General features: G+C 66.5%; 1 protein-coding gene across 3 annotated transcripts; it reads right to left on the bottom strand.

Annotated features, from left to right (window-relative positions):
• Nucleotides 1–3,983: 3,983 nt before the first annotated feature.
• On the bottom strand, nt 3,984–8,113 carry LOC142359738 (uncharacterized). 3 transcript variants are annotated; one of them, XM_075412164.1, is made up of 4 exons: nt 8,052–8,113; nt 5,472–6,422; nt 5,019–5,348; nt 3,984–4,928 (listed from the first exon to the last, which is right to left on the bottom strand). In XM_075412164.1, the coding sequence occupies exons 2-3, from the start codon at nt 6,144–6,146 to the stop codon at nt 5,133–5,135; spliced, it is 891 nt and encodes a 296-aa protein (XP_075268279.1). In that variant the 5' UTR covers nt 6,147–6,422; nt 8,052–8,113; the 3' UTR covers nt 3,984–4,928; nt 5,019–5,132. The 3 variants fall into 3 exon arrangements, with proteins under 3 accessions (XP_075268279.1, XP_075268278.1, XP_075268277.1); XM_075412163.1 differs by having other exon boundaries at nt 5,019–5,495; nt 5,616–6,422; XM_075412162.1 differs by having other exon boundaries at nt 5,019–6,422.
• Between the last annotated feature and the right edge of the window lie 1,659 nt (nt 8,114–9,772).

Here is a 9,772-nt window from a genome sequence, read left to right as displayed (position 1 = left end):
TAGGGGCCATAGGGTCCATAGGGGCTGGGCTATAGGGGCTATAGGGTCCACAGGGGCCATAGGGGTCATAGGGGTCGTAGGAGCCAGATCTATAGGGTCCATAGAGGCCATAGGGTCCAGGTCTATAGGGGCTATAGGGGCCATAGAGGCCGGGCTATAGGGGCTATAGGGACTATAGGTGCCATAGGGGCCGGGCTATAGGGGCCATAAGGGCCAGGGCTATAGGGGCCATAGGGTCTAGGCTATAGGGGCTATAGGGGCTGGGTGTATAGGGGCCATAGAGACCATAGAGGCTATAGGGGCCATAGGGGTCATAGGGGCTGGGCTATAGGGGCTATAGGGGTTATAGGGGCTATAGGGGCTATAGGAACTGGGTGTATAGGGGACATAGGGTCCATAGGGGCCAGGACTATAGGGGCCATAGGGGTCATAGGGGCCAGGTCTATAGGGGCTATAGGGGTCATAAAGGCCAGGACTATAGGGGCTATAGGGGCCATAGGGTCCGGGCCATAGGGGCTATAGGGGCTGGGTGTATAGGGGCCATAGAGGTCATAGTGGCTGGGCTATAGGGGCTATAGGGGCTATAAGGGCTATAGGGGCCATAGGGGCCAGGTCCATAGGGGCCATAGGGGCCATAGGGGTCACAGGGGCCATAGGGGCCAGGTCTATAGGGGCCCTAGGGGCTGGGCTATAGGGGCTATAGGGGCTATAGGGGCTATAAGGGCTATAGGGGCCATAGGGACCAGGTCCATAGGGGCCATAGGGGCCATAGGGGTCACAGGGGCCATAGGGCGGGGGCCCCACGCCTGGGTGCCCGCCGGCGCGTGCTGGGAGCCCTGAGTCATGGGGAGCCGCCGCGTCCCCCCCGTGACCTTCCGGGGCCCCGCCCCCGCCCCGGGGGGCCCCACCCCGCCTCGGGGTGCCCATAAGAGTCGGGGGGGCCCCTCCCAGTGCTCCCAGTGCTCCCAGTGCCGCCGCTGCCGCCAGGTAGGGCCCGGCCGGATGCCTGGGTCTCCAGGTCTGGGGGCACTGGGTGGAGCTGGGGGGGCACTGGGGGGCACTGGGTGACACTGGGGGGGCACTGGGTGACTCTGAGGGGTCACTGGGGGGCACTGGGTTACACTGGGGGGTTACTGGGGGCACTGGGTGACTCTGGGGGGGCACGAGGTGACACTAGGGGGTCACTGGGGGGCACTGGGTGACACTGGGGGGTTACTGGGGGATACTGGGTGAAGCTGGAGGGTTACTGGGGGTCACTGGGTGACTCGGGGGGGGGCACTGGGTGAAGCTGGGGGGCAGGGAGTGGCCCCAGACACTTGGGTCCCCTTGTCTGTTGTCACTGGGAGTTACTGGGGGTTACTGGGAGGCACTGGGGGGCAGGGACTGGACCCAAACATCTGGGTCCCCATATCTGGGGGGCACTGGGAGGCTCTGGGTGAGGCTGGGGGGGTCACTGGGAGGCACCGGGTGAAGCTGGGGAGTTACTGGGGGGCACTGGGTGATGCTGGGGGGTCACTGGGTGGCACTGGGTGATGCTGGGGGGGCACTGGGGGGCACTAGGGGGGCACTGGGTGACTCTGGGTGAAGCTGGGGGGTCACTGGGGGGCACTGGGTGAAGCTGGGCGGCAGGGAGTGGCCCCAGACACTTGGGTCCCCTTGTCTGGGGTCACTGGGAGGCACTGGGGGGCACTGGGTGAAGCTGGAGGGTTACTGGGGGGCACTGGGTGATGCTGGGGGGTCACTGGGAGGGCACTGGGAGGGCACTGGGGGGCACTGGGGTGCAGGGAGCGGCCCAGGACGCCTGGGTCCCCCCGAGCACCCCCCTGACCCCCCCCTCCGCCCCCCAGCATGACCGATCGCCGCCCCACAGCCCCCCCCAACCCTCCCCAGCCCCAGCCCCCCCCCCCGGCCACGCCCCCCGACCCCCAGGACCCCCCTCGGCCTGACGACCCCGACCCCCCCATGCCTGAGATCCCCGTGGCCCCGTGGCCCCCCCTGCCCGAGTGGGACGGGGACGGGAGTGGGGGCGGGGAGAAGCCCCCCCCGGAAGAGGGGGCGAGGGGCAGCCGCTGACCCGGGCTGGGGGGGTGGTCACTGGCCCCACAGAGCCACCACCGCCCCGGGCCCCACCTTGGCCCCATGGATGTCCGGGAAAAGAGCCACCATCACCCTGGACCCATAGATCCCATAGACGTCCCCAAGAAGAGCCACCATCACCCTGGACCCATAGACCCCATAGATGGCCCCAAGAAGAGCCACCATCATCCCGGACCCATAGACACCATAGATGTCCCTGAGAAGAGCCACCACCACCCTGGACCCATAGACACCATAGATGGTTCCAAGAAGAGCCACCATCACCCTGGACCCATAGACCCCATGGATGTCCCCAAGAAGAGCCACCATCGTCCCGGACCCATAGACCCTGTGGATGTCCCTGAGAAGAGCCACCATCACCCTGGACCCATAGACACCATAGATGGCTCCAAGAAGAGCCACCATCGTCCTGGACCCATAGATGTCCCTGAGAAGAGCCACCATCGTCCTGGACCCATAGACACCATAGATGTCCCTGAGAAGAGCCACCACCACCCTGGACCCATAGATTCCACAGACGTCCCCAAGAAGAGCCACCATCACCCTGGACCCATAGACCCCATGGATGTCCCCAAGAAGAGCCACCATCGTCCCGGACCCATAGACCCTGTGGATGTCCCTGAGAAGAGCCACCATCACCCTGGACCCATAGACACCATAGATGGCTCCAAGAAGAGCCACCATCGTCCTGGACCCATAGATGTCCCTGAGAAGAGCCACCATCGTCCTGGACCCATAGACACCATAGATGTCCCTGAGAAGAGCCACCACCACCCTGGACCCATAGATTCCACAGACGTCCCCAAGAAGAGCCACCATCACCCTGGACCCATAGACCCCATAGACGTTCCCAAGAAGAGCCACCATCTTTCTGGAGGACCCATAGACCCCATAGATATCCCTAAGAAGAGCCACCGCCGTCCTGTACCCATAGACCCCATGGATGTCCCCAAGAACAGCAACCATTGTCCCATCCCTGGTGACCCCATGGATGTCCCCAAGAAGAGCCACCATCGTCCCGGACCCATAGACCCTGTGGATGTCCCTGAGAAGAGCCACCATCACCCTGGACCCATAGACACCATAGATGGCTCCAAGAAGAGCCACCATCGTCCTGGACCCATAGATGTCCCTGAGAAGAGCCACCATCGTCCTGGACCCATAGACACCATAGATGTCCCTGAGAAGAGCCACCACCACCCTGGACCCATAGATTCCACAGACGTCCCCAAGAAGAGCCACCATCACCCTGGACCCATAGACCCCATAGACGTTCCCAAGAAGAGCCACCATCTTTCTGGAGGACCCATAGACCCCATAGATATCCCTAAGAAGAGCCACCGCCGTCCTGTACCCATAGACCCCATGGATGTCCCCAAGAACAGCAACCATTGTCCCATCCCTGGTGACCCCATGGATGTCCCCAAGAAGAGCCACCATCAGCCTGTACCCATAGACCCCATGGATGTCCCCAAGAAGAGCCACCATTGTCCCATCCCTGGTGACCCCATGGATGTCCCCAAGAAGAGCAACCATTGTCCCATCCTTGGTGACCCCATGGATGTCCTCAAGAAGAGCCACCGTCACCCTGGACCCATGGGACCCACAGATGTCCCCAAGAAGAGCCACCGCCATCCTGTACCCATAGACCCCATGGATGTCCCCAAGGAGAGCCACCAGCGTCCTGGACCCACAGATGTCCCCAATTAAAGACTCCTCTGTCCCCACTCTTGGTGTCACCGTGGGGTGGGGGGAGGCTGAGACCTGGCGCCCTCGTGCCACGGGGTGGGGGTGGGGAGAGGGACCCGTCATGTGGGGACCCGTGGGGTGTCCCCTCCTTGTCCCCAAGGCCAGCCCAGGGACGTGGGGACGATGCTGCTTCCATCTTTAATGGGGACACAGGGTGGGGACAGGGACGTGGGGATGGGGTGGGGACTTGAGGTGGGGACACGGGGATGGGGACACGGGGATGGGATGGGGACAGGGACGTGGGGACGGGGTGGGGACACGGGATGGGGACAGGATAGGGACATTGGGATGGGGACGAGGACATGGGATGGGGACATGGGGATGGGGACGGGGACACAGGGACAGGATGGGGACACGGGGATGGGGACGAGGACATGGGATGGGGACATGGGGATGGGGACGGGGACACGGGGACAGGATGGGGACAAGCGGATGGGGACGAGGACATGGGATGGGGACAGGGACACAGGGACAGGATGGGAACACGGGGACGGGGACATGGGATGGGGACATGGGGATGGGGACGGGGACACAGGGACAGGATGGGGACACGGGGATGGGGACGAGGACATGGGATGGGGACATGGGGACGGGGACACGGGGATGGGGACACGGGGACAGGATGGGGACAGGGGGATGGGGACAAGGACATGGGGACAGGATGGGGTCACAGGGACAGGATGGGGACATGGGATGGGGACATGGGGACGGGGACAAGGACGTGGGATGGGGACATGGGGACAGGATGGGGACACGGGGACAGGATGGGGACACGGGGACAAGGACGTGGGATGGGGACATGGGGACAGGATGGGGACACGGGGACAGGATGGGGACAGGGGGATGGGGACAAGGACATGGGGACAGGATGGGGACACAGGGACAGGATGGGGACATGGGATGGGGACACGGGGACAGGATGGGGACACGGGGACAAGGACATGGGATGGGGACACGGGGACATGATGGGGACACGGGGACAGGATGGGGACATAGAGACGGGGACACGGTGACAGTGACACAGGGACAGGCCGTCCCCCGGCGCTACGCCACCTCCTGCCCTTCCTCCGAGTGTCCCCAACCTGGCGAGGGGACAGGGTGAGGGACAAGGGGAGGGACAGGGTCCCCTCGGTGTCCCCACCGCCCCTCACGCCCCTCCCCCGCCCCCGTACCGCGGCTCCCGCTGTCCTCGACGTCCCCGGCCACCTCCTGGCTCCCGATGTCCCCAACGTCCCCGAGGTGGGAGCCGGGTGACGCCGCCGAGCTCCGGCTCTCGCCCGAGCTCCTCAGCCACCCCCGGTGCAGGGGACGTCCGTGGGGACGTCTCCCACCTCCGTGGGGACGTGTCCCACCTCCATGGGGACGTGTCCCAGATCCATGGGGACGTGTCCCACCTCCATGGGGACGTGGCTCTGGTCCTTGGGGACGTGGCTCTGGCTCTTGGGGATGTGTCCCACCTCCACGGGGTCTTGGCTCTGGTCCTTGAGGTGACATCTCCGAACCTTGGGGACATGTCCCATCTCCATGGGGATGTGGCTCTGGACCTTGGGGACGTGTCCCAGCTCCATGGGGACGTGTCCCTGGTCCTTGAGGTGACATCTCCGTTCCTTGGGGATGTGTCCCACCTCCATGAGGACTTGGCTCTGGACCTTGGGGACGTGTCCCAACCACTTGAGGAGGTGGCTCCGGACCTTGGGGACGTGTCCCAGCTCCATGGGGACTTGGCTCTGGACCTTGAGGACGTGTCCCTGGTCCTTGAGGTGACATACCTGGCCCCTGGGGACGTGTCCCACCTTCATGGGGACGTGGCTCCTGTCCTTGGGGACATGTCCCTGGCTCTTGAGGACATGCCCCAGCTCCATGGGGACGGGGACCACCACCATGGGGATGTGTCCCCGGTCCTTGGGGACTTGGCTCCGGTCCTTGGGGACGTGTCCCTGGCTCTTGGGGACGTGTCCCAACCTCTTGAGGTGGCTCTGGTCCCTGGGGACTTGTCCCACCTCCATGGGGACGTGGCCCTGGTCCTTGAGGTGACATCTCCAGTCCTTGGGGATGTGACCCTGGCTCTTGGGGACGTGTCCTTGGTCCTTGAGGTGACATCTCCGGTCCTTGGGGACATGATCCACCTCCATGGGGACGTGGCTCTGGTCCCTGGGGACATGTCCCTGGTCCTTGAGGTGACACCCCTGGTCCTTGGGGACGTGTCCCACCTCCATGGGGACGTGGCTCTGGTCCTTGGGGACGTGGCCCTGGTCCTTGAGGTGACATCTTTGGTCCTTTGGGACGTGTCCCACCTCCATGGGGACGTGTCCCTGGTCCTTCAGGTGCCACCCCTGGTCCTTGGGGACGTCCTTCAGGTCCCCCAGCCCACGTCCCCAAGAGCTGGAGCCACGTCCCCAGTCGGTGGGGCGATGTCCTCAAGCCCGGGGGTGACCCCAGCGTCCCCGCCTCGGGGGGTGGCCCCGAGGCCACCGTTGTCCCCGAGAGGCCACCCGGGAGGAGACGGAGGAACCGGAGCAGCGAGGCCAGCGCTTGTCCCCAGGGCTGCTCGGGGACAGGGACGGGCTGGGCGGGTCCTGCGGGGAGGGGACGCGGGTGGCCCCGGGTGGCCCCGGGTCACCTCCATGTCCCCCCCGGGTCCCCCATGTCCCCTCGGGTCCCCCAGGGTCCCCCCATGTCCCTGTGTCCCCCACTGTCCCCTCCATGTCCCCCAGTGTCCCCCCAAGTCCTGCCATGTCCCCCCATGTCCCCTCCACGTCCCCTTGTGTCCCCCAATGTCCCCTCCATGTCCCCAAGTGTCCCCCCGCGTCCCTGTGTCCCCTCATGTCCCCCCATTTCCCCCAGTGTCCCCCTAAGTCCCCCCATGTCCCCCCCATGTCCCCCCCATGTCCTCCACACCCCCCAATGTCCCCCATGTCCCCTCCACACCCCCTCGGGTCCCCCCATGTCCCCTCCATGTCCCCCCATGTCCCCTCCACATCCCCCAGTGTCCCCCCATGTCCCCTTCACCCCGACCAGTGTCCCCTCAATGTCCCCCCACATCCCCCCATGTCCCTCCCTTCCCCCCGTGTCCCCCCATGTCCCCCCCTGTGTCCTCCCACGTCCTCCAGTGTCCCCCAGTGTCCCCCACACGTCCCCTAGTGTCCCCCCATGTCCCCCTGTGTCCCCCAGTCCCCCCCTATGTCCCCCAGTGTCCCCTCCACACCCCCCAGTGTCCCCCATGTCCCCTCCACACCCCCCCAGTGTCCCCCCATGTCCCCCAGTGCCCCCCATGTCCCCTCCATGTCCCCGTGTCCCCTTCACACCCCCCAGTGTCCCCTCAATGTCCCCCCAAGTCCCCCAGTGTCCCCCAGTGTCCCCTCCACACCCCCCAGTGTCCCCTCAATGTCCCCCCATGTCCCCCCAGTCCCCCCAGTGTCCCCCCCACACTCCCCAGGGTCCCCCCGTGTCCCCTCATGTCCCTTTCACACCCCCCAGTGTCCCCTCAATGTCCCCCCCTGTCCCCCCCACATCCCCTCGTGTCCCCCCATGTCCCCCCGTGTCCCCTCCACGTCCCCCAGGGTCCCTCCACGTCCCCTCCATGTCCCTCCCGTCCCCCCGTGTCCCCTCGTGTCCCCTTCACACCCCCCATGTCCCCTCAATGTCCCCCCACATTCCCCAGTGTCCCCCCAAGTCCCCCCGTGTCCCCCCATGTCCCCCAGTGTCCCCCAGTGTCCCCTCCACACCCCCCAGTGTCCTCTCAATGTCCCCCCATGTCCCCCCAGTGTCCCCCCCAACATTCCCCAGGGTCCCCCCGTGTCCCCTCATGTCCCTTTCACACCCCCCAGTGTCCCCTCAATGTCCCCCCACGTCCCCCAGTGTCCCCCCACGTCCCTCCCATCCCCCCATGTCCCCCCATGTCCCCCCCTGTGTCCCCCCATGTCCTCTCCACGTCCCCTCCATGTCCTCCCCATGTCCCCTCGTGTCCCCATGTCCCCTTCACCCCGCCCAGTGTCCCCCCATGTCCCCCCCAGTCCCCCCAGTATCCCCCATGTCCCCCCGTGTCCCCTCCACGTCCCCCAGGGTCCCTCCACGTCCCCTCCATGTCCCTCCTGTCCCCCCAGTGTCCCCCCACGTCCCCCAGTGTCCCCCCACGTCCCTCCCATCCCCCCTTGTCCCCCCATGTCCCCCAGTGTCCCCCCCCAGTCCCCCTCCGTCCCCCTCACCCCCCAGCAGCAGCAGCAGTGTCCCCAAGGCCACCGCCTGTGTCCCCGTCACCCCCATGGCGCTGCCCAGCCCCCCCCCCCCCGGTGTCCCCCCACTTATAGCCGGGGGACGGGGACGGCCCCGGGGTGGGGACACGGGGGTGGCCCTGGCCCGGGGCGGGGACGAGGGACACGGCTGGCCCCATGCCCTCCCCCGCCCGGTCCCCGTGTCCCCAACGTGTCCCCAATGTCACCCCACTGTCCCCAATGTCCCCCCAGTGTCTCCCAACCCCCCATGTCCCCAGGGTCCCCAGTGTCCCCAATGTCCCCAGTGTCCCCAATGTGTCCCCAGTGTCCCCCAATGTCCCCAACAGCCCTGAAGTGTCCCCCAACCCCCAAGTCCCCGTGTCCCCAAAGTCCCCCCATGTCCCCAATGTCCCCAATGTCCCCCCAGTGTCCCCCGTGTCCCCAGTGTCCTGTGTGCCCAACATCCCCCCGTGTCCCCAATGTCCCCCCAATGTCCCCCTGTGTCCCCAACATCCCCCCGTGTCCCCAATGTCCCCCCTGTCCCCAATGTCCCCAAACCCTCCCCCCTGTCCCAGTACCCCCAGTATCCTGGTGCCCCCAGTGTCCCGGTGTCCCCAAGCCCTCCCCCCGTCCCAGTGCCCCCAGTACCCCCAGTATCCCCAGTGTCCCAATGTCCCCAAGCCCTCCCCCTGTCCCAGTACCCCCAGTGCCCCCAGTACCCCCAGTATCCCCAGTATCCCGATGTCCCCAAGCCTTCCCCCCTGTCCCAGTACCCCCAGTACCCCCAGTGTCCCCAGTACCCCCAGTGTCCCAATGTCCCCAAGCCCTCCCCCATGTCCCAGTGCCCCCAGTACCCCCAGTACCCCCAGTATCCCAATGTCCCCAAGCCCTCCCCCCGTCCCAGTGCCCCCAGTGCCCCCAGTACCCCCAGTACCCTGCCGGCCGCCCCCCGCGGTGGCCCTGGGGACAATGACACTTTGTCCGGTGACAAGCCCGGGCTCGCCGGTGGCCACGGGCCGTGACGCCCCCCCCTCCCCCGCTGCCAAGGGACCCGGGCGTCCGGGGGAACCGGGGTGGGGGTTTTATTGCTCCTGGGGGGGGGGTGTGACAGTGACACCCCTGTCCCCCCCCTGTCCCCCCCCCAAGGCTCAGGGGAAGGACTCGGCCACCGGCGCGGAGAAGGCGGCTGAGCTGATGAGGAAGACCTTGATGTAATGGACGGCCTGGGGGGGGGGAAGGGGGGGGTCAGGGGGGCACCCAGGCGGCCGGGACCCCCCCAGGGGACCCAGGTACCCCCCATGACCCCCCCCAGCAGACCCAGATATCCGGGACCCCCCCCCTTGACCCCCCCAGGGCACCCAAGTGCCCCCCGTGACCCCCAAAGGGACCCAAGTCCCCCCTGTGACCCCCCCTCAAGGGTCTCAGGCATCAGGGACCCCCCCATGACCTCCACAGGGGACCCAGGCATCAGGGACCCCCCCCGTGGCCCCCCCAGAGGACCCAGGTACCCCCAGTGACCCCCCCAAAGGGACCCAGGCATCAAGGACCCCCCTGTGGCCCCCCTAGCGGATGCAGGTACCCCCCCATGACCCCCCCCAGCAGACCCAGATATCCGGGACCCCCCCCTTGACCCCCCCAGGGGACCCAAGTGCCCCCCATGACCCCCCCAAAGGGACCCAGGTCCCCCCTGTGACCCCCCCTCAGGGGTCTCAGGC

The sequence above is a fragment of the Opisthocomus hoazin genome, unplaced genomic scaffold, assembly GCF_030867145.1.
Source record: "Opisthocomus hoazin isolate bOpiHoa1 unplaced genomic scaffold, bOpiHoa1.hap1 HAP1_SCAFFOLD_314, whole genome shotgun sequence".
Taxonomy (NCBI): domain Eukaryota; kingdom Metazoa; phylum Chordata; class Aves; order Opisthocomiformes; family Opisthocomidae; genus Opisthocomus; species Opisthocomus hoazin.
The sequence above is the reverse complement of the archived record's forward strand: the minus strand, read 5'-3'. Positions and strand labels throughout refer to the sequence as shown.

Bases quoted from the DNA above. Each gene is read 5' to 3' on its own strand.
- LOC142359738 (XM_075412162.1), bottom strand. From the start codon at position 6,146: ATGGAGGTGGGACACGTCCCAAAGGACCAAAGATGTCACCTCAAGGAC.